This window comes from Colletes gigas, unplaced genomic scaffold (assembly GCF_013123115.1).
Source record: "Colletes gigas isolate AHSC1104 unplaced genomic scaffold, ASM1312311v1 Colletes_gigas_Sc00006, whole genome shotgun sequence".
In the NCBI taxonomy this organism is placed as follows: domain Eukaryota; kingdom Metazoa; phylum Arthropoda; class Insecta; order Hymenoptera; family Colletidae; genus Colletes; species Colletes gigas.
Genome location: NW_025106635.1, coordinates 936,265 through 960,353, shown reverse-complemented (window position 1 = coordinate 960,353; position 24,089 = coordinate 936,265). Strand labels below are relative to the sequence as shown.

General features: G+C 39.3%; 3 protein-coding genes across 3 annotated transcripts; all 3 read left to right on the top strand.

The window, feature by feature from the left end:
• Nucleotides 1–1,242: 1,242 nt before the first annotated feature.
• On the top strand, nucleotides 1,243–3,489 carry LOC122395877. Its single transcript, XM_043393788.1, has 7 exons — nucleotides 1,243–1,375; nucleotides 1,564–1,875; nucleotides 1,998–2,430; nucleotides 2,510–2,750; nucleotides 2,821–3,007; nucleotides 3,209–3,367; nucleotides 3,448–3,489. The coding sequence occupies exons 2-7, from the start codon at nucleotides 1,588–1,590 to the stop codon at nucleotides 3,487–3,489; spliced, it is 1,350 nt and encodes a 449-aa protein (XP_043249723.1). The 5' UTR covers nucleotides 1,243–1,375; nucleotides 1,564–1,587.
• LOC122395876 lies at nucleotides 3,090–5,306 on the top strand. Its single transcript, XM_043393787.1, has 7 exons — nucleotides 3,090–3,121; nucleotides 3,209–3,390; nucleotides 3,448–3,889; nucleotides 3,958–4,253; nucleotides 4,345–4,559; nucleotides 4,644–5,075; nucleotides 5,145–5,306. The coding sequence occupies exons 3-7, from the start codon at nucleotides 3,615–3,617 to the stop codon at nucleotides 5,304–5,306; spliced, it is 1,380 nt and encodes a 459-aa protein (XP_043249722.1). The 5' UTR covers nucleotides 3,090–3,121; nucleotides 3,209–3,390; nucleotides 3,448–3,614.
• A 613-nt stretch (nucleotides 5,307–5,919) lies between these two features.
• On the top strand, nucleotides 5,920–23,876 carry LOC122395628 (plexin domain-containing protein 2). The gene is made up of 8 exons (XM_043393363.1): nucleotides 5,920–6,560; nucleotides 19,458–19,825; nucleotides 19,955–20,305; nucleotides 20,397–20,589; nucleotides 20,731–20,940; nucleotides 21,068–21,466; nucleotides 21,721–21,860; nucleotides 21,937–23,876. Exons 1-8 carry the CDS (start codon nucleotides 6,440–6,442, stop codon nucleotides 22,003–22,005), a joined length of 1,851 nt encoding a protein of 616 aa, XP_043249298.1. The 5' UTR covers nucleotides 5,920–6,439; the 3' UTR covers nucleotides 22,006–23,876.
• Nucleotides 23,877–24,089: the final 213 nt, after the last annotated feature.

Here is a 24,089-nt window from a genome sequence, read left to right as displayed (position 1 = left end):
GACGATCAAACGACCACGATCTCTGCTCCGGCCACTGATCCAAGGCTCCCGCGTTTCTTTTTTATTCACCTAACCAACGGTTCTTTCCCCTCAAATTTTCTGAAATCGATCGAAACAAAACGTTTCATTTTTTTTCCCTTAATCGTAACCGGATAGTCGTTCGAAAATTTTCGATCGATACTGGTCCGGAATATATTGAGAAACTCGAACGAATTCGATATTCAAATATCGCTGGAAAAAAATAACGGTACATGATGCTTCTTTAGATGGCTTCGATTTAGCCCTGTTCGACGTAGGATGAAATTATAATTGTCTTTTGGCGATCGTATTATACGACGTACGTATATACAATGTATAGAACCATAATTTACTTCGTCCGTTTGTATTATTGCTGTGATTGTTATTTTCAAAATTTTTACTTGAAATAATATATAAGTGCAGTTAAAGTACGAGTCAAGAGACACGTTACTCAAAACAGTATTTCAAATAACGTTATTTCGAAAGTGACCAGCTCTGGCACAAAGTATGCAATGCTTTCTATACGCTGCATACGAAAGCCCTCTACGATAATACAACTACGATAATAATTGCTATTAAACAAGTTACTTCGAATTAACATCGGGATGCTGTTTGTACACACGAATAATTACGAAGGCTTTATACGTTTCTTCGATGAATCAATCGAAGATTGAAACCAAAAAATGCCAGAACGTTCGTAGGTTGTGTGCTTGTAAAAAGAAATATTCTTCACACAACAATCGATACCGCCACCCATCACTAGCGATCGATGCGATTTATGTATCAGTAATAACGTTTGATATATGTCTAAAATGAAATTCATCACATACGGTGAAAAATCCGGGAAAACCGAGCCACACGAACTACACACCTTTGCTACCGTCGACAGCGTCGGCAACTGTTGCAAACTCTCTCCTGACGTGCACGAGGATCAAACACATCCAAAGAATTCGTGTGTATACGAGGATCCTGCAACGATCAATTTTTTACGAGACAATATTCTTCATCGTAGCAAGAACAAACTGCTTATTATTACTCTAATTTCACCTCCGATCGATTTAACGAAATTTTAATTAATTGTCCGCAGAATTAATCGCGATACGAACGATATTTTCCATAGAAAGTTTTCGAAGTTAATTAAAATAATATCTGGTCGGCGCTAGATTGGCGCTCGAAACGCCATCTGAAATATAATTTCAGATTGATACGTCAGAGGGCGCCACTGAATTATGAAACAAATGTCTTTCGTATTTTGTCCGCTACTTTTTAATGTGACTTTCGCGAAGTTGGAAATAATTTTGTGAGAATAATTGATATTTCGTCCAAGATTTTGTCTGACACTCGCAATAAAACGAAGGTAAGAGTTTCATTATTAATTTGGATGATATTAACGTCTTCTTGCAATTATTCGATCAAGCCGATTGACAGAAATTACATTTCGTAAGAATTGATCGAATCATTGTGAATGTGCATTATCAATAAAACGATACGATGTAAATTTATCCATAAACGCGGAACATTTGTGAATTTATTATATTTGTACAGAATATAGCATCTGAACTAATCGAAATGAAACGCTGCGTGAAAAATGAATCCAAACATCACCTTTTTGATAAATTGGATGCTAGTGATGTTTGGAAGGATTTTAATTGTCCAAAATATATTCCTCGCACGTGTTATAGAACTCATAAATTAACGAAAGAAATATTTGATTTTAATAACCAATTTGATACAAATATAAACTATATTTTACGAAAGTTAGATGAACTTATATCTGATCCAGTAACAAGTAATAGTACACCCCGTATATGTAGACTTTTGTACGAATATCTTCACGAAGTAGACGATAATGGTTATGTATCCTTTAACGATCGTACTAATCGTTTTATAAACGTTCTCTGTTATATTCTTTTTTTCGTAAAAATAAACAAATATTTTTTTTATTCTAATTACGAAATTTTCCTTAAAAACACCTTTAGAAAGTGAAAGATTTACCGACGGTAATAAAAGTATTACCATTTTTGGCTAGGAATGTAAAATCAGTCAAAGAATATGAGTTGTATCTAGATCAAATGTTAGAGCTTTGTAATTTAACACCTTTGTTGGAAAAATATTCGGAAAATTTAATTATTTTTGATATTATGGAACAATATTTTACATTATTGGGGCATCTTCTTGAGATTTTACCAACTGATAAACAAATATTAAAAGTCCATGAAGCCCTTCACTCCTTGTTATTAGGGACACACTCTACAAATGTTGCAGCAGTAAAACTTGAATATTGCCATAGAGTTATGGAAAAATCTAAATTGCCAATATCTGTGACCAATTTATTAAAAGTTTCTGTTCCAAGCATGTATCAACAAGTGCTAGAATTGATTTTTCTACTTTCATCTATATCATATACATGCTGTAAGTAGCAAAAACTTGATAGGATGATAGAAACATAGTTACTCTCAGAGAAATTATATTTTCATAAAGTTAATTAAAGCTCACAGAATGCTAGAAGCTGGTGTGCTTAATACAATACTTGTTAGATTTGATCTTCCCTATGCTACTCAACTACGTTGCACTAGACCACCCGATGCACTATTAAGTGGTACAGAATACTCTGATGATATGACTTTCTTAATAATAAATACTTTATGGAATCTGATCAAATCTGTTCTTCCTCCTAGCAACATCTCTATTGATTTAAAGAATACTTTAACATGCGTGCAATGTGGCTTATGGTAAATTTCCCCCAGGATTACATACACCTATAGTAAGATCGGTAATAAAAAATTAATTTCTATTAAACAGGGGTTTACGGTACACGTTTGAAAGGCAAATATCCTACAGCCAACATCGAAGTAACAGTATAAAAATTAGAAACGAAATTACTGGCATTATTCTTGCATTGTTGGTTACTTTCCCCTCTTGGAATTTCGTTAGCAGTGGTATAGCTGATAAAGTTATTAAGTTTTTTATTGGAGTTGAGACCGGCAATGTAAGAGTGTTCTCAGAAAACGTCAAATTTGGCAGGACAAACGAAGATTTATTTTTCGAAAAAAATTTATTGTTAATTGTTATGCATCTGGCACAAATCGATGCATGCATTTTTGTAATTATTCCATTAATTTTAGGGTATTATAGAGTATTATTAGAGCGTTATAGAGTATTTTAATTCTTTAATATTTATCTACAACAGTTAATGGTAAAGAGAAAACTCATGGAAACCATACTTCAACTTGTTAACCCTAATGTTGATGTTTCCAAAGTTACATGGAGTACACCACAGTTTTGGAATTTATGGGCATATGCCATAAATGCCTTAGCAGTGTTAGCACCCAAAATGCCAAAAGAATTCGTAAGATACGACGGCACGGTTAGGTATTTGAAATTTAATTTCGATCTTTTCTAATACGGGAAAATTTTGTATCTTTATAGATTATTAATGCTATTGGACTGGAGTTTAAGTACAAAGCCTGATACAAAGATAATAATGAATTGTACAAAAACAATCTGTACAATTATTCTAAATGACAATATATTTTTAATAGAAAATTTTCGAGAGTATGGAGCAATATTATCATTAATTAGTTAGCGTTTTCTTTATGATTAACGTTGACTTTTATTTGTTCATCATTTTAATATTGTACAGCAACATTATTATTCCCCATATAGAACTGATTAATTATATTTTGAAGTTTGAACAAATTCCAACACAGAAGCAAAGAATTTTAACATTGGTGTTAGTCACACTTGAGAGACTTTTGAAAAAACAATCATTTTACAAAGAAATGTATGGAGAACAAAGTATTATATTTATTATGGAATTGTTATTTCAATGTTTGTACCAGAAAGATAAAGAAAATCAGATAGATCAACGGTAATGTTTTTTATAGCTAATGGTTGTAGAGTATTTGAAACATGTTATAACATTGAAATGTTTGGTAGTCTTTTGTTAGCAATAGGTTCATATATTTGGGAATGTATAGTTCAGTGTCCAACGAATCTTGAAAGATTTATCAAATATGGAGCAGTATACGTTATTCTTGACATCATTCAAATTGTTCCATATCTCTCTCAATGTTTATTTCTTGGTGTTTTAACCGATATGTGTGATAATTTTTTCTGTGGACCTTATTTGTGTACTTGGAGAGGAATTGATAAGAAAAATGGATTGATGTCCTTGCTAACTACAATATGGAGAGAAGAAGAAATTCGAATAAAAGTTGAAAGACACACAGATGGTTCTGTAAAAGGCAAATTGCATAATTGTTGCAATTATTTATTAAGGAAATTGATTAAAAGTTCTTACATCTAATGTTTCTTATACATCAGACGAAGAATTGTCTCAAATGAGCAACAGACAGTGGATAGAAACATACCATACAAAGTTATGTGGAAACATTAGCCCAGCAATACACGATATGATTGGTTCTGTTAGATCAAAAATATACAGTATTCGAAAAATAATTGAGAGAGATATCGAAAAATACGAAATGGCAAAAGAGCATTATAAAATATTGTACATTGATCTTCCAATGGAAGACAGAGTGAGTCAAATATAAAAGGATTTCTCTAATTTTAATCTTTTAGAATTGATATAGATATAGTTGTGATATGCAATGTCTTTCCAGATCACAATGTCTTCCATAGATTTGTATTTTAAATTAAAGTTAGGTGAAACATGGGTAGAAATTGCTAGATATTTTGAACAAGTTGGCATCACTCCACTTGGTATGGATGGTCAGGCAATCTTTCTAATGACGCAACAATATTATTCGTTTGGAGTAATGATAAAAGAGAGACAAAAGAGAATAGTACAATTTGTTAAAAGGGAAGAGGAAATACAAGAAAAAGATGAGTATGCAAGGATTCGTGATTCTAAGCTTGCTCTATCATTAGATGCATTCGACGAATTAGATTATATATATAGAACAACAAATAGAGCATACATGTTAAAAAAGAAAAATGAACAAAGGCAGCAAATTAATTTAGCCTTGAATTTCCCACCTGACTCGAACAATGCACACTGGCATAGAACATTCATGGACAAACCAGAGTCTACGGTAAACATAATACTTTTGTCTGTTACATAATTATCCTAGATAATACTTTATAAATGCTTTTATACACAGGCCATATATGATCAAAATCAAAGAATAATTAGTAGTTTAGTAACAGATTCAAATCTTGATCAAAGGAAGGTTTCATCTATTTCACCATATCATTCAGAGATTTTTGACGAAATGTCTTGTTCTATGATAAGCAATAGCTTGTTCGAAATAGATGAATTATGAATACAGCTATGTTACTTTTAAACTATTTTAACGAAACTCTTGTTATCATCGTCTGAAACTATAGAAGCCTTCATTACCGGCCTAAATTTTAAGCATAATTTTTTGAGTATTTTGTAATATTGTGCTAATAAAGATTTAAAGAGATTTTAAGAAACAGTGCATTTTTTTGTCAGTAAAAAATCTGACGAAAACAGGGCATTTTTGTAGTTTGGTATTATTTTAATAGCTCTAATAAAAATCCTACACGAAGAAACCGGCAAGGGAATCAAAAGTTTATCTAACGAAGATGTTCTGGGCTTTAAATATGTGGTAGATGCTGTGGTACATATAGCAGAATAAAAATATTTAAAAAATATAGAACAATTTAATAGAATATCAACCGTCAATACTTTTTAAGTAGATTGGACACATTTCAGTTTCTGCTATCTGTTCTAGAATTAAAATTTTATAATTTCAAGCGTATCAGAGACCGGCAACAGTTCGATTGGCTCCTCCATTATCTGAATTGTTTAGATTCTCTTGATTATCTAGATAACGTAACGGAAACTCCCCCAGGAGAGTGGCCGAGAAACAATGTGGTGTGGTAGCGGCAACGAGTCAGTGAGTGCCAACATGCCGTTCCCGTAGCAAGTGATCGTCATCGTCGTTCTCGTCTGTCCGGTACCGGTTTAAAGACGCGTCGGACCAAAGTCCTCGTCCGCCTGTCGCTCCTTCTTGCGCACGGTTCGTGAAAGAAATACAAATTGATCGCGAGTTTTCGTGCTGAAACGACCGTTACAGAGAATTGTTTCACGGTGACGTTTGTGAATACCAACACCGAACCCGTTGCGTACAAATAAAAAAAGAAAAAAAAAATTCGTCGGCGGCTTCTCGTCGACTAAAATTTTTCGCTTCGTTTCGTCAGTTTCCTTTCGCCTCTCTGCCTTTTCTGCCTCTGCCCTCTCGCTTCGTCCCTGCCTCCGTCTTTGTCCACCGTCTCTCATTCTGTCTCCATCGTGTCTCCATATCCCCCTCTTCTCTGTTCATCCTTCCGTCATCTCGTCGGTCGCGCGCGACTCAGACGGGACACGAACAGCCGCACGGATTTCTATACGGTTCCGTGTAAAGCAGGAGAGTTTAACAACTACGTAAATATGGCGTGTGAACGATGGTGCTTTAACCGTGGCTGTGACGGAGCTACCCGACGATGGCCGTGCATCCTGTTGTTGCTGGCCCTGTACGTGCTCGGCTCGAGCCTCGCGGACAACGGGTCCGGTGAGTCTTTTCTCGATTCAACTTGTTGCGCCTCTGTACGTGTTCTCTTTCGCGGCTTCGGCATCGAAGATGCTTTTTCTTTTTTTTTCGACGATCTCTCGAAAGAAAAAGTCTCGACCGACGAAAGACGGAGCGAGAGAACAGAGCGTGCGCCTCTTCTTACGCGTTACTACTACGCAATTTCACTAAGCGTGGCTGTCCCCTTTAAAGATACAACTTCCCTCGATCTTGCTCGGTGTCCTTCCTTTCTGTTGCACGTCTCTCATCGCGATAATCGCCCGAGTGTTTCTGCCGCGTGAAACTTGCTTCGATTCGTCGAGAGTTCACGTGAACGCGTGAACTCTCGAACAACTTTTCTATCGTTATTATTTAAAGAGAGCTCGTGTGTCATATTAGACATACGTACGATAAGAATTAATAACGATAAATTACTTAGAATTTGATTCGTTTTTTTACGTTTTTTTTTTTGACGAAATCCCTCTCTCTCATTCTTTGTCTCGAACCTTCTTGTTTACGTCATACCTGCAAATCTCTCGTAACGAACTTGATCGTTGTTAGTGAGATTGCTTTAATATACCTTATTGCGATTATATAATTACGTAGTGTCGCTCGATTCACAAACTATACGAAAGTCTTTGCTACGAGGAGGGGGGTTCTGGTGCCGATTTAAAGCAGGTTTGAAACGACGATCTTGCCCGCGTTGTTTTTGCCTGTTTGTCATTCTATCCATAGAGTTCTATCGCCGGCGTTGCCAATTTTTCAGAGTCGTTAACCTTTCTCGATGCAGGTACGTGTTTACCTGCATTTGTTCTTTTGGCCATTCGGAAAATATAAACGCGCGATCTTTTTCTCGGGAACATATCGCGATACTTTCTACTTTAACAGGAACACGTACGTTTATGAAAGCTACGTTATCACGAGATACAAAAGTGGGGAGCAGGTGGTCGATTTAGCAGCAACAATAATAATAGTAACAACTATGACAAGTGCAACCGTTCACCGTGTTTGCCGAATCGCGGGAAAACAAGTTTACGTTTCGAAGTGTTGTTATAGAAAATGAGAAAAGATCGAAGACGCCGCGACGTGTCCGGTTTTTACGTTCGCTCACGCGTATTGGAGAATGGGTGGGATTTTCTGAGACGACAGATCAAAAGGTTATCGGAGGAAGGGGTTCCGTTATATTTCTCGATTGCTACCGTATTCACGACAAATAATGTATAAAGAATCTGAATTCATTTATCTCGCGTTTCTAAACTAACGCTCGCTGCGCATTTCTTTTTGTTTACCGCTTGGCGATTTAACACGTTAGACGCCATTTTGGTCCCTGGGGGGACCTAACCTTTCCGTTCAAGGCCTGTTTACCCTGGACGAAATTTCTATATATAAAAACATTACTGTTTTGAACATAAAAGATATTTTAATAATATTGAAATAGTTCTGGAGGTCTCGATCGTCTTACAATTCTTGAGAATTTTGATAATCGATTCGTGAATTGACTCTCGAAACTTTATTATAATTCGATGAGTGTACAATTTTAATGTGCGAACCTAGGTCGATGTTCTTTTCGTACAGTTCATTGTCCTTTAACGCGTTGCCATTTTGCGAACAAATTAAATCGATTTTAGAAATAAATCGGTAAACGGATACCGATACCTAAAAATATTACAGTTCTACATACTCTTAAATCTCTGTTACAGGATTTCTAGGACGAATTAGGACGTACATAAAATAATTCACAGCGAGCGGTCCATTCCCTCGATTAAAAAACATTTGGGGTCGCTGACGATCGTGACGATCGGTTTCATAACGACCGTGGAATCGTATATAGGTTCGCACGTTCGTGATACGATGTACGATACTCGGTTGCTTCATCGGTTTCATTATTTTTCCCCCGTGATCCGATTCTCGAAAGCCTCTTCTCGGGACTCCCGACGAAATAAAAAGGGTCGTACGCGTTCGTAAAGTGTGAGGTTATGTCGGAGGTGTACTATGGCACGCTTTGTTTCGAGTGGTCTTTCGCGGCAACAATCGACACGCGTACGCTTCACGGTCGATCGTCAACGAGTGGCCACTTGATCGAAACAGGCCGAAATTGTCGACACAAAGAACTGCGAAATGCGAGCACCGAATCCTCTCACCTCCGCTGGAAAAGCGTTCTCGTTCGGCCGCGACACGCTCGTTGCATTCAAGGCTGCAGGGGCAATTAAATGACAATGAGACTCGATATAGCCGCTTGTCGGAATACCGTGGAAAAGGACGGTCCGCCGGCGCGAAACAACGTTCGAGAAAAATTTTATTAATTGCTGTATTTTGCATAATCGTTTAGTTCGAAGACTAATCGCGATGCTATTTGATCGTGACTTTGCCCGTACATTCAAGGAAAGCAGAATTTATCGACATCCTCGCCTCCACAAATCAACAAACATCGATTTCTTTAACACTTACACGGTGCGCCTACAGGGGGAGTATAGAAGACCTTCGGTTCACCGATTTAACTGACACTTTGTACACCGGTAGCGACAATTCTATACAGAATTATGTATAAATAGTATTCGTGACCCGATATTATTATTCGAGATCGATTTTTCGTTGCACCGACGCGTTTGTATAAACGATCCACCAATCGTATCTCTCGTCATATTTGTAACGACGTGGAAAGTTCAACGTTCTCCTCGAATTAGTTCTTTGGATCGACTCCCGCGCTATTTTCGTCGCGTTTCAACTAAAAATAGAAAACATCTGGTCTTCTTGGCAATACGCTCGCTTATATTCGTATAGTCGCCGTGAATGTAGCTAGCTTTTAAGCCCATATCCGAACTTTGCATGCTGGATCAATTGTTGCATCCAGTAAATGACTTCACTTTTCACTTTACGGTAGTATAACCGTCACGGTGGATAAAATCAGTGTACGTTGGTGTTTTACGACACAGGTGATTCATTACATACAAAATGAGGTCAATTTTAGCTGCCAAGTGCCGTGGATCAAAATGTTTTACTTTTTGCCAAGTCCTGTTCGTCGTAACGTGACGTCAGTGTAATGGACCGTTCAATTTAGCCAGACAACATTCGAGGTATTTCAGAATCGTATCTGATACGAATAATAATAACATTTTCATTGAATTTAATCTGGTTTTGTTAGTTGAACATGATATTTTAAACGATCTATGACTAAACATAAAATACAGCTACAAGCAATAAATTCTCAAGGTAATTTTAAGGTTAGCTTTTATAATTTCGTGCGGGGAATTTCGGATCTGGTGATATCGTGGAAAAGATATTATGCACAGGAAATAATACGACGATCTTAAACGACTGTAGCTGAAAAGCGCATCGCTTTGAACGGTTCCGTCCGTACAGGGTTAATTTTGTTGGCGAGCGTGTGTTATCAAAACGTTCCGGCAATGAACGTGTTAATTTACGATCTCGCTGTACTCCTCCATCGACTGTTACGTTCGTCTGCGGCCGTCGAGCGAACGGTTCGGTCGTAGAACACACGTGTGTACGGCTCTCGTTGCGGTATCTTTTTTCGCCATTGGTCTCCGCGGTAATACCGTGTCCACGTAGCCGAGAACACGAAGATGCGTACCACGCGCCCACACGTATCCGATTTCTGCGACGTATATCGCGTTCAATATGCCTGTAACGCGACATAATCCTATATCGTGTTCCTCGGGCTGGTCGGTGCAACGCACGTTACGAATACCCGCAACAGACGGACAGACGGTCTCTTAAGCCGCTTCCTTCGCGTAAATCTACACCTTCGCCGCATGCCACTACCTCCGACAAGAGTTTAACGATTCGATTCTCCGAGATTTAACACGAATCCCAGCTTCCTTCGTTCGAAAATTTCGAAGAAGATTTCCAAGTAGTCCAAACCGAGTATTGAAACGAACCCCTGACGCGAATCGTGAGTCGAACGTTTCTGTCCCCTCCCAACCGATGGGGGGATCCCCCTCGGAGTCGGTGAAGCGCGAAAGACGACGGTTAAAAACGATATACGAGCCGGGATGCCGGCGACGATTTGTATAAAAGATAATGCTCTCTTTTCTTATTCGCTCTCGTTCGTTGTTCTTTTCTATGGCCGTCGGGAAAAGATAAACACGACTTCGAGGCTCGACGAATATCGCTGCGTATAAACGTCTGGTGTCGAATTTCGGTCCGAAGCGTAATTATCTCGTGGTGTAAAAAACTATTGCGTCGAAGCGTGGATCAGCCACGTGCGTTCGCGAAAAGGTTTCGAAGGAAGGATGCAACGATCGAAGCGAATCGAATACCACCCACGTGCCCTATTTTATACGGTCATTAAGCCCTTCCTTTCGCTCATGGTCCTCCTGATTACCCTTGATTGAACCGTGTCTTGCACACCGGTCGTTCATAGTCTAACGGAAATTATAGGTCATCCACATTGTGCATAAACCGTGGTATTAAGTATCAAGTTTAATCGTTACTCGTCGTGGCAGGGGCACGTCGCGAGATTTGTTATGACCAAGGATTCCTCGGCGTTAACCTCGTTTCATGCATAATTATACACGAGCGATATTAATTATACGCCGCAACGATAACTTTAACGACGTTCCAACGTCGAAAAACAATTACTTATCGGTTCGTCCTATTATTAGTGAATTGTCCGGCGACGACGACGAATCGAGAAACAATTCAGCCTTCTCGTTACGCTGATCCCGATTAAGTCAGCGCCGATAAATCCGTGACAGAATCGCGGCGCGCGATCTGCCCGGACAAAGTCTGTTTCGAGTTCTACGCTTACGTCAAGAATAACTGTTACCCGCGGCGATAGGGATCTTGTGTAAGTCGTGTCAACTATCATGGTAATACGCCATGCATTTTACATGTATCTCGAGCGATGCAAATTTTTTTTCTCCGATATCGGGAAAACTTTCGCGACAGCCTTGCGTTTCGAAATCCATGGAACTGTAATTGTATCAAAGCGAATATCGATTAAAAATGTCGGCGCGCCGGGCATCGGAAGAATACAATTGCGGCGCGAAATTCCGAGTTCGTTGCACCCTCGATCGGACGCTTAAGCTGGAAGATGGTCGACTCGTGCATAAACGTGTGGTTGCTCGTAGGTGTACGAACAGATGGACGGGAAAAATGCATAACGTGGAACGCGTTGGGGCTTCTCTTACCGGAAGCTTGCTATCCTGTACCGCAAAATCCTTTCGTTTTTTTTTCGACAGTTTCGTTGTAGGTGCTTAAATCACGTTTCTTACAACGAACTTAACGAGGACAGTTTTTTTCCAGACGATAAGAAATATGCAACTACGCAGCTCAGATAAACGCAATCAGTTACATATCCGTAGTAGATTTTGAGAACTCGATACAGTCGACCAGAAGTTGCATTAATGAGTTAGAAGCGATAAAGATTGCGCGTTCTATATACATGACACACATTTTGATACGTTCGACGCAATCTCCTGTCCTCGACAATGTTCCGTTGCAAGTGAATAATATTTATGTATTCTTCTTTTCTTCAGATTTCGAATCTACCTCTGCTATATTTAGTTCGACTTCCAGGCACCTTCTAAATATTCGATTTGTCTTCCATTTCTTGCGTTCGGTTTTGATCGTCGCGTCGTTCCTCGCTGACGGTCGTGTCGAACGCGTCGCGTATCACCCCATCAACCTCGTTAATGACAAAAAGGCTTCCAGCGGACGATTAACTCTATAGAATTGCGTACCTTACTATACACGCCGTTCGCTTCAATAGGGTGGATTATGTCCATTGAGCAACAAACAGTCGAACCGTGATAGTATTGAGAAAACGGAGAAAGAAAGGAATCATTTATTTTCTATGAAAACACACAATACGATCGTTTGTTTATACATTACAAATAAATTTTAATTTTCTTTCTGACTTATCGGGGGGGGAAAAAAAACATGATACTTATGCTTGAAAATGAAGAATAACAGCTTCTAAAAATTGCTAGAAGGGCAATACAAAAGGCAATTGTAACGACCCTCGAGCCCAATTAGCGTTAATTGAATATCCGTTAAAACAATTACTACTCTCTGGCTAGAATTTTGTTGAAACGGCGTTGCAACCGACTCGGTAATTTTAATTAAATGCTTCGCCATTTATTAACAACCCCCTTCTTATCGTTTCGATGATAACAGGCGTCGTGTTCGCGAGCTATACACGCGACGTTTTACACGATTTTTACGTACCGATAGAACAACGATCAATGAACGCGTTTCAACTTTCTTGTTTGTTTCTCTGACGCGCGTAATGGTATTATTAATATCCGCATTATTCACGCGGACAAATTGGTATATAATTTTAACTAATCGGTGCACACTCTACACGCGGGTGCAAAGAAGAGGGGAAAACTTGGATGGATAATTTGACAAATACATTTTATTAATTTTTCATCCTCGAAAGAAACCTAAAATCTCATAAAGATAATTGTACACAGAAGAGTTCGAACATCCAACAGATGAAAATCGTTTATAGGGAAAGAAATGCATTGTTTTCCATTATAGCATTGGTAATGCGTCCGACGCATGCGTAAACGTTCACGCTGATAGGAATACCCATCTTTAGACACGGTTAACACGACATGAATTGCAAATCAGTTTCCTTCCTGCAACTTCGAAGTAAAGTTTTTTGATTGCTACAGGCTTGTTGTAAGAAACCTCTACCCAGTCCGTGCCTCGTGTTTTTCACCTTGGTTCGAACAACAATGATTTCGTTACGAAGTTACACAAACGTTTTCTCAACGCGTCGATTGTCACGCTAATCTTCCTTATCTACACTTTGTCAAAAACAAACGCCCGAACGATGAAATTGATCGAACGCCAATATTAACGATTGATAATTAAAGAGAAATAAAGAACTGTCCGTTCGCTGTCGAGTCTCATTTTTCCCGAACTGCACCTATTTATGGATGGATGTGGCAGTAAAAATGTTTGGAACCGTAGATCGCGTATCACAACATCGAAGGAATTCGCTTTTCCTGCATTCGGTCGCTACTGTTGGGAACACTTACACACACGACCGTTAAAACTTTCGCCGCGTTGCGTCCACAGGTGAATTAGCAGCCATCGAACCGGAACTATTATTGTAGGAACGTATCTTCAAAAAAAGGCGCACCAAATGACTGTTTGATTTCCGGGCGCGGATCTGACGCGCAGACTCGCTATTTACATGTACAGTTTCCTTCGGTGTCCGCTGGGCTACTGAGGGCCAATTACCTGTCGCGCGCCGGTACCTTACGAATTTGTTGCGCGGGAAGGACTGCGCCGTAATCGAAAATCGCTACCTACGAACGCGATTTCAATAAACGATTACTAAATTATTTAACTTTTGCCGGGATGAAATAATAATTTGAAACGGTAATCTGAAAAAGCAGGAGCCACGTTCGGTGTCGCGTTTTTCTCTACGAACATCTTGAGAGAAACAATGGTCGCTTTCACCGAAAACCGCGACACTCGAGCCACGTGCCTCGAGATATGCTCTTGAGGTCTTTGGCCCTTCCTCTTTTATGTCCCCTTACGGTACGTTTTCGCCTTGCCACTTCCTTTTTAGCCCTTCGATCCGAACATACGTATTTATAGTAACCCTATTACCGTATTAAACGAAAATAAAACAGGGGAACAAATGGAAGAAATCTTGAAACAAGCAAAGCTTTCTATTTCGCGCATAAAAACAGAGCGATAAAATCGGTTGTCTCCATGGGTTCGAAAAGCGAGGCATACGTCGGAGATCGTGGAAAGCGATAGAGAATCGATTTATTCGTCCCATCCGCCTTTCTTTCGTGCATTATGGCTGTAAATCGACAGTAGATTATTCACGATCGCGTCGTTACGCCGCGAAGCTAACCTAAAAGTTCGTCTGCCGTGTCGACGCGTTCCACTACGATTCTTGTCGTTTTTTTCAAAGATATCTACCGAGTCGAAAAAGCGAGTCTCTCTTTTTCACGCTGCTCGGATCTTTCTAACGAACCTCGATAATCGTTTTCCATCCTGTCGATACTATCGGCATTACGATCATTGTAACGAGAAGCTCGAAACCGATATCCATCAAACAAGTTGGTTGTTGTTTTAATTGGAAGTATAGAAATCGCAGAAAAGTTCCTTATTTTATTGTGCTATGGATTATATGCACATGGAAACTTTTTCAAAAAATTTGACAATGATTTCATTTGAAAATAGGTTAATACCGATTTGGGACAGTAATTGAAATTCTCGTTACCGTTTATTCTGGTCTCGGCATTAGAATCGTGAATCAGAACGATTTCACCGAGGACAAACTACGTTTACTTTCTTTGGGGAAAGCATTTTGCTGTTTTTAGTTGTTCTTCGTTAAAACGAGGCCTTCGATCTACACAAAATAAAATTACAGAAGTATTTCTAACCTCACATTTTATTTTCGGTGAGGAATTTTTTTCTCGATAATGCGTAGGATTTTGGGGGTAAGCCTATTGACCAAAAATGATTATAATTGACTCCTGTAACCAAAAATAATTTTTTTTAGGACGATTTGAATTTTTTACGTAACGCAAAACCGGAAGGAAAACTCAATACGACGTATTTGTGCATGCGACGGTAGCGCCTTCCATTCTGAAACATTTCCCACATGTCATTGAACCGTTACGGTTCACACACGAACTGTGAGACCACAATGGGCCACGACCTTTTCTCCGTAATTCGTGCGTCGTTAACACGTGGAAAGTGTTACGAATACACGCTGTTAAATTGCTTCTACGAGTTTCGTTCGTGTTCGAAAACCGGAAATCCTTACGTTCTGCGTACCAAAATTAAGGGATTGCTAATTTCCTTCGTTTCCTCGCCCCGCGTCCGAGTATAAAAGTGAAAACATTTGCCTTTTAAAACAAGCATAAGTACGCTTCTTTATGATTCCTTTTTACGAAGTTACAGCAAAAAAGAATCTAATGATTGTTTTATGAATAAATTAAGATTATGCTGCATACTCGAATCGCATCGTATGTTCTCATAAATATTTATCTTATCTTTTACGATTCACGTAATTTATCCTGGCAATTTCTACAAATACTCGATCACGATCACACATTCGTCCATCTTGTTAAAGTCGTTCGTCTCACGCAGGCAGACGAAATTCGCAACGCGTGTAAAGTTTTTCAGGAAGCAAAGAAGAGAATTGTAGACAGAGAGAGGTTTCTAGACCGTACAGAGACGATAAAAACACGCGTTATGAAAGAAACGCACGTTACAGCAACGTGAAAACCGTTGGGGCATTATTCGATCCTTCCTCGATCTGCGTTTTAAGGTTATTTCGTCGAACAATGCGCGCCTTGTATGCGCGTTCCGTTCGTTGCGAAAAACGTTCGTTCCGAGGCTTGGAAAAATAACGTTGGAAGCCATGGAAAAAAGGAACTCGACGCATTTACCTGCTAGCAAACATAGCTAATACAAATACAGCCGCTGTATAACCTGTTTCAGGAGAGAACGTTAAGTAACTTTTACCTGGGCTTTGTTCGCCGGCCAATCGACGGCCAATCTGAACCGTGGAATTCGAGTTTCGCCGAAATATCTTCTTGGAATTCTACGGAATTCATTTTTTCGCGATGCAATTAAAAGCAACCAAATATTTAAGCAACACGATGGAAGGAGGAAGTAAATCGTTATGTTGAATTTATTCCGGTCCGCGCGTACGCATGATTAATGTTGGAAAAGTATAAACGGAAGTCTGTAATAGTGAAAAAAGAACCGAAAGGAAGAAACGAAAGCGACGTATAGTTCCTATTACGTAGGCCACGTGCATCGCGTTACTTCCGGATGTTAGAACTTTATACAGGGTGTGGCACGTCGTGAACTGTCGCCAGGATTTTTCGGGCACAATGGTTTCGAAATAAAATATTTATCTACTATTTACCGATCAAAATAGAAAGAAAACGTGTCAGGCTTCAGAGTTTTCCAGCATGCAAATCCTGTCCGATTGTTTTTTGTCTGCCGAGGACCGTGTACGATCGAAGACGTTCAAGAACGAATTCTCCGACAGAGGAGCTATTTTTACGAGGTGTCGCATATACAATACCCCGGATAGTCGTGACTCATGCCCTAACTCTGAGACGATGAATCGCGGACAGGTCAATCACGACCCATTATCCTACTTTTTCTTTCGTTTAACCAACTCTCAGTTCCGTCTGCCATTTTCGTTACGGAACCATGACTTATCGTGCAACTGCATTCGTCGTTCGCACGACAAGTTTATCGCGCGCGAACGCCAATCTTTCCAGTTCTCGACGAGACTTTCCTGTCGTGGCTGTTCGACGGTTACTTGGACTTCTCAGCCACGAAACGTTTCTTCGTTTTATCGTCGTGGTCCCTAGCCGGGGTCGAATCGCGTCTATATGCATGCATATCGCTTCTACGGATCGGTTCCTCGATGAGCAGCCCGAGACTTTGTTATCTCGTTCGTGTAATTAGACACCGAAGCGCGGCTCCCGTCGGATTATTCACGGTTTAACGCTTCGAAGAAGAAATTCGGTTCTGTTTGTGCTCGATAAAAAGTACCCGTTAGCCAGCCGATGATCAATTTTTCCATACTTACTCGAGCGCAAAAAAGTGTCGGCTGCGCCTAATTTTGGGTCATTTCGAGCCGTTTGCGAGACCGCATTAACGATCCCATTTTGTGTCGTCGACCTTTTCCGTCAGCAATCGTTCGATACCTATCGATCCGTGAAGAACAAAAGGTTAATGCGCGATGGTTTATATGCGGCTCGCACGCGTCGTCTGGGTTAGGGTAACGTTTGTCACGCAAGGCGCAATGTGTGTCCACTAATGAACAAAACCAAAAATCTCAAGTCTTATGTTTTATAAATTCTTCTGCGAATAAAATGTAATTGACCAAATAAAAATAATTTTTCATTCGTCCAATGGAACCTAACAAAACCTAACCCTCGTGATTTTATATTCGACGTTGTTCGGTAATTGTCGCGTCGATAAGCACCAATTATCAAAATGAATTAATCTAACGACCGTTTAATAATCGTTTAGTTCTTGTCTTGCTAACGACTCTTGCCTAATAACAACTTAAGATTAATAGATCTTCGATCATTGCCTGGGGCTTTCGGTACACGTCGTTTAAAACTAATCGAAATAATTTATTCTTGAGAACTTGGTTTAAATACTTGAAAGCGTAATGTGATGCTTTAATGCTCGAGGTTTTTGGTAATAAAGTCTCGTGGAAAGATAACCGTTGGCAGTTTCGATGGTCAAAGCTCGGCGAAAGAATCTATTTCGATGACAGAGGTGATGCGAATGAACAGTAAGTGACTTCGCCTTGAATTTTCATCGCGGCGATAATTCCACGCAGTTTGCGTCGTCGAACGACAGATTCGAATCAATTTATGGATCGCATACTCGACTACGATTGCCGTTCATGAAAGGGGTCGTTTGGTCGTTTTACGCGCTGACTTGCGTCAAGCGACCACTCGGTGGCCCAGATCACTACGAATTCTAATTATCGATGCGTATGCCTCTTCCTTAACCCTTCACCAATGGCCTCTATACGTTCTATATATAGACTAGGTCTTTCTCAGAATTCGAATACTTATGTATTTTGGTCGTACAGGACCATACAACTCGTTTCCAAACGTTAATTGACCATTCTTGCATATACAAATAAATCATTCTTTTAAAGAGCTAATTCTTTTATCTCTTCTTTGCTTCCAAAACCAATTCTTTTTAAATCGTATCGAAATTGTAGAATACAGAATTTCTAAATTATAGAATTCAGTTTTTTGTCCATTGCACGTCACCCTGTGGGTCGTGACGAACTATCACGACCGGATAAAGCAATAATTGGCGATCCGAGAGATCGTCGGGAATACCGAAGCTTGACGTCAGTCGGTAAATTTTCAAACTCCGTGAGCAGACTCGTTTAAACATTCAACTTTCGAATTTCAGACCAAAAATTGCGACGCGTTCGTCTAGATCAAGATGGCCAGGCGTTATAAAAATATTTCTTGACGATAGAAATTATTTTTGCGACTCGAAACATTTCTAACCGTATATACTGATACATCTCTCGAGGTTTTCGAGATATACGAGACCGCGTGATTTCGAATAATATTTGAACAGAGATTGAATCGCGTTATTTACCTAGCGTCTATCCATTGCCAAGGACCTTTTCGATGCAAATCTCAGCGTCTGGAATGCGTTATCTGCGTACAATAAATACCGCCATTTTTGTTTGGGATCGTAAAGAAAGAACAATTTCTGTTAAAGAGAAGCGAAGCAAGCATGCAGTGGTTGTCGCCAGAGAAAATGCAAACTACATATTTCCTAACCTAACCTAACCTTGTTAAACATACTATTACGTATCTTTGGCGGTCTATATCAAATAAATCTCGGTATATCGTCGTTAAGGTAATAGGAGGATTTCTATCTTTATGCATCTTGCAGGTATAACAGAACGATGCTCGAATTTCCTTAAAAAGATGTGGCGCGAGGTCATTGCGTGTGCTCGATACGCGAGCACACACAACACACCACTCCCGAGGATATTTATTTTCGTCGTTCGCGGTAGGCAAATTTTCGTCCGGTGGCATTCATTTCTCTTTCGTAGTATCGTTCGAGCACAATGCTAGCAATGCGTTTACACGTACTTGTTTTTCGAACAAGTGCAATAATACGTACATATTTCGAGACAATGAGTATGTACAGCATAGCGTATGAATACAATGGCTGTTGCGTGCGCAGCATCTGAATGTTTTGGAAGCTGTTGTTCGCAGACAATACACGACTCGGAACACAGGGTGTCTCGTTTCGATCGATTCGCGGTAATATCCTCGGAATTGTAACTCGATTCCCTTTTATTCTACCGATTACGAAAAATTTCCCCCGTTTTTCCACGGATGGATTTCTATTTATGTTTTATTCCGTTGTTTGCAGACCGATATCTCTATGAGTTGAATTACTCCAGAGGGCAGTTGTCGGCCGAACACGAAGCGGACGAAATCTCTTACGTGTCCATCGACGAAGATGAAGGATTCGGCAGACAACGTCGAGCCACGGACGAGAAAACGCTCGTCACGACGGATCAGGCGCCGAACGATTTACAAACGCAAGAACCGCAAGCGGCCGTAAACGCATCGAATTCACGCAGGAAAATTTCCATTTCGTACCGGACGGATTACACGAGCGAATCGTCGACCGCTATTTCATCGTCCTTGTCACCGACTGCAGTTTGGACGGAAGTACAGGTGACCTCGACGACGCAAAGTTCGGTACCGGTAGCTTCGTCCCCGACCAAGGACCCGGTAAGGATCTAGGTGACACTGAAGTCACTGAAAATAAAAGATACATGAAATTACCTTTAGCCGCACTGTTCTCATATTATTGATAATTGTTATTAAATAAATAACTTAACCTTGGTTTCTTCGCAACAGGTTCCGCTGACTGTTTGGCCGAATGCCACAATGTGGAGCAACGTCACGGATAAATCGCCGGAGACCAACAAAAGTTCACAGAAGGCGCCGGCAACTGTGACCGAATCTACGGACACGAAAGACGAGTCCGATACCACTAGCGGGGACATATCTATTAGCAAGTTCTCGGACGTAACGAATAAAACTCTGTCCCAGCATAATATCACGAAAACGGAGTACGACACGCATCAGTATTACAACAGCACGTTTATCATCAACGAGACCATCGGTAGAAAATACTGGGTGGATATAGATTCCCATCCGGATCTGAAAGTCAATCATCTGCTTAGTCAGAGCCATCGTCGGGCAGCGGTTAGTCTATCGCTTAACTACATTTACATCTCGTTTACAAATTTGATAAAAAGTTGTCTGATAAAAAAATCGTATTTTTTTCTCTCAACAGACCGTCAAGCTAAAATTCGATTTTCCTTTCTACGGGCATAAAGTTCGCAATATCACTATAGCCACGGGAGGTTTTCTCTATACAGGCGAGTACGTGCACAGTTGGCTTGCCGCCACGCAATATATTGCGCCGTTGATGGCAAATTTCGATACGCGTTTGTCGAACGATAGTTACGTCAAGTACGCCGACAATGGTGAGTCGTCATTAGTCTTCGATAATGATGTGGAACAGTGGTTCTTAACCCTTAGTGGTCGTTTGTTTCATTCACTGTTAAGAACCACTGATATAGGAAATATTTGCTTAAATAAGCGGAGATTTTTGCGTTTAATTGTAGGAACGTCATTCACGGTTGTGTGGGAGAAGGTAGTTTTGCAAGACAAACAGGATGCCGGTGCCTTTACCTTCCAGGTGACCCTACACCAAAACGGTGACATCGTTTTTGTCTATTCGGTAATCCCGTTGATGGTCGAGCTCATTGAGGATACGGCGCATCCCGTTAAAGTTGGCCTTAGCGACGCCTATATTATGGACAGAATAGTGTTCTGTAAGTATAAATGGCAATAGGACCGCGTATATATCAAACGAAGAAGATCAGAAGTATTTCTCTGTGTTCAAAAGATAGAGGTGAAATTTTATAAAATTAATAAAATTAATTATTTCTTATCCCGAAGTTGTTCGCAGGAAAACAATTTACGAGTATCATCGTGTAAATTTCAATCGGCAAGATATAAAGAATTGGACGGTGATCTACTTGAATGCGTTACCCACGTGCTTGGAGATGGACAACTGCAGGGACTGTTTGACGAAGCTGAAGGATTTCGACTGCAAATGGTGTTCAGAGTTGAATCAGTGTAGCACGGGAACGTTCAGGTCGCGGCAAGATTGGTTGTTGAAGGGTTGCGACGTCAGGAAGATAAAAGACGTCGCCAATTGCCCGCCGCCAACCACTACGTACAAGGAACACGAGGAAGAGTTCAACCATGTTTTGCACATGCATTCAGAAGAGACTGTTACTGTCAGTGAGATGAACGCCAAGCAAGAGAGACCTGAAACAATTCATTTGGAACGTTGTAAGTTTGAAGATAGAAACTACCTTAAATAAGAAAAATTAAGTCGATTGAATCTAACATGCTTTCCTATTTGATATAAATTTTATCGAACATGCAAGCCTAGCTAACAAGAACCTCGTTCACGTTACGTCAAATCGAGCATTCGCTTCAACATTTTGTTTTTTTTTTTGACATTCAGAAAACAAATTCCTCTAACACTTCGTTATGTCATCGAGCACCACGGATTTACGATTCGTTTCGTTTGTAATTTTCAGCTCGGGACAACAATATGAACATGGGAGTTTCTGGAATAATTGGAATTCTCCTGGTGGTCGGATTAGTAACAGGTCTAGTGGCCTGGGCCGCATACGCTTATCGCAATCCTCACAGTGCGTCTGGACAAATATTAATTAGGGTAAGGACCATTGACGTGAATGATCTGTTACGAAATGAACAAGGAACGAATTGATAATTACAATCTTTTTGCGTAGTATCGGCCAAGTCAATGGAGTTGGCGAAGAGGAGAAGCACGTTACACGGCAGCAACGATTCACATGTGATGGACATGTTGCAATCGAAACACGCTCAGCATTTAGTACAGAACTGTCGGACCAAACTTCCTACTAAATACGTACTGTACCAAGTCTGCAAGTTTTTACGTATGGAACAGTTTTCCTGCAATGACGCGTCGGTCGCTCCGTTAATTGTCGTACAATAATGCGTAAACAACTATTTTTTCGACGGCTACTAATTAAAAACCAACGCGCTTTAAATTTACAATCGAAGGCGTTTTAGATTATCTCGAAGAAAAACCGAGTATTTTAATACTGTACATTGTCACGAGCGTTGTAACGCTATCCCCAAAGTAATGGTAATTAAACTACTGACGACAACGGTATAGAAAGAACTTTACGAAGCAGGCTTCATCTTTCAAGTGAGTTCGATAACGTAAGTTTATTCGAAACTTAAATTTTTTACAAGGTAAACTCTATAATTTGTCCACTTGGATTATTTTCGTTGTACACGGAACGACCTAAACTATCGGGTCAGTTCGTAAGTTCGTTCATATTTTTAGTGAACTTTGTTTGTTTCCGTTCGAAACAAATACTATTTTCAATAGACATTTTCTTATATCGTCAAAAGCAACGAAGATATTTTAGGTTTCAAAATAAGTAAGTATAGACATTTTAGTTCCAACGATAAAACTAATCAGGGACAGTTTATGAGGTTCAATTTGTAAAAATTTGTAAAAAAAAAAAATTTATACCGCAGAAATTTACTATACTGTGTCCGATAGAGGTTGCCCGTGAAAATACCAAACTGATCTCCGCAACGTATAATTTCTCGTAAGATTTCCCTTAAGTCATTCTATCACCATGTTCGAGAATAACGACGAAACGTTTCCAGAGCGTATGATAACGAAAAATAAATAATGAGAGAAATGGAGACCGGTATTATTTTCTTGACTACGAAAACATTCGTGACGTTTTCCAAGTCGAAGTAACCGTGTATATCGTCGAAGAACGGGCAAAAAATCCGTAGCCTGGATATCGAGCGTTTATGTGATTTTAGTATCATGTGGTATACCTTGTTATTGTTTAAGAATTCGTTTTTTTTATCGTTATACAAACCGCATAATTGTTTAGATATATATATACATAAATCTCCGCGGCGTGAAGAAGCAATGAGTTTTAAAGAAATCAACAATTGAACGACCAAGTTCCGATCTAGCCTATCGAAACTACAGTTCAGTTGGCGCACGAAAATAAAATGTAATCAAGAAATTTTTCACGAACTTCTAAAAATTCATCACGTTGTCGTATTATCGTTATCGATTTCTTTAATTTTTATTATCAGTAGTACATTCCAGAATATGCAATTCCATCAAACGTAGAATATCGAATGCAAAAAATTAATGCGTCTATGAACTGTAGTTTCATCTTTTAAATTTTAAGCAAATTTATACAATACATATATATTTTACGAAAAGATTTTTAAAAATACAAGCACCTTAAACTGTAACATGCATGAGAAAACAACAATGAGATACTCATATCAATCGATAAAACATTAGGTCACCAGTGTATATAGTAGTACATTAAAGCAATATAATTTTTATGTAATTGTAAGTGTAATTAATGTCTGAAAAGGTGCCTTTGATCGACTTTTTGATCCATTTATTGGCGATAGAATATATATCGATGAAATATTTTCTACGAATCACGATGAATTTTAATTGTATAAAAATGTTCGATTCGAAACGATAGCACGATTGTCTGTCTGTTGGAATCAACATGAGTTACTATTTAAACGATTTTTAGAATAACATGTATTTGAGGCAGCGAATTTTTAAAACGATTTTTTAATTGTATTTAAAATCACTATGTCCGTACGACGAAATTACCTTGGGAGAAGGAAACAATTATAAACATCACGGTTAATTTTTCTTACATTACTGTGTACGTTTTAACTCATAGTTTGTGATAATAAATATTACAATTATTACAGTAAATGTATCTTATTTTTAAGTGTTATTTCTCCATCAAGTTACGTTGTAAAATTACTTTTTCCTTTGATGGGGTACAGGGGCGTAATTACAGGGTAATTACTTTATCTACAAGGGACAACAATACTAGATTAAAAT

Excerpts from the sequence above, each read along its gene's own strand:
- LOC122395877 (XM_043393788.1), top strand. The coding sequence starts at position 1,588 with ATGAAACGCTGCGTGAAAAATGAATCCAAACATCACCTTTTTGATAAA. Across the intron at positions 1,876-1,997 it reads AAGTAGACGATAATGGTTAT|AAAGTGAAAGATTTACCGAC; the intron begins GTATCCTTTAAC and ends AAACACCTTTAG. Across the intron at positions 2,751-2,820 it reads TGCGTGCAATGTGGCTTATG|GGGTTTACGGTACACGTTTG; the intron begins GTAAATTTCCCC and ends TCTATTAAACAG.
- LOC122395876 (XM_043393787.1), top strand. The coding sequence starts at position 3,615 with ATGATTAACGTTGACTTTTATTTGTTCATCATTTTAATATTGTACAGC. Across the intron at positions 4,254-4,344 it reads AGTTGAAAGACACACAGATG|ACGAAGAATTGTCTCAAATG; the intron begins GTTCTGTAAAAG and ends CTTATACATCAG. Across the intron at positions 4,560-4,643 it reads ATCTTCCAATGGAAGACAGA|ATCACAATGTCTTCCATAGA; the intron begins GTGAGTCAAATA and ends ATGTCTTTCCAG.
- LOC122395628 (XM_043393363.1), top strand. The coding sequence starts at position 6,440 with ATGGCGTGTGAACGATGGTGCTTTAACCGTGGCTGTGACGGAGCTACC. Across the intron at positions 6,561-19,457 it reads CCTCGCGGACAACGGGTCCG|ACCGATATCTCTATGAGTTG; the intron begins GTGAGTCTTTTC and ends CGTTGTTTGCAG. Across the intron at positions 20,590-20,730 it reads CGTCAAGTACGCCGACAATG|GAACGTCATTCACGGTTGTG; the intron begins GTGAGTCGTCAT and ends GTTTAATTGTAG.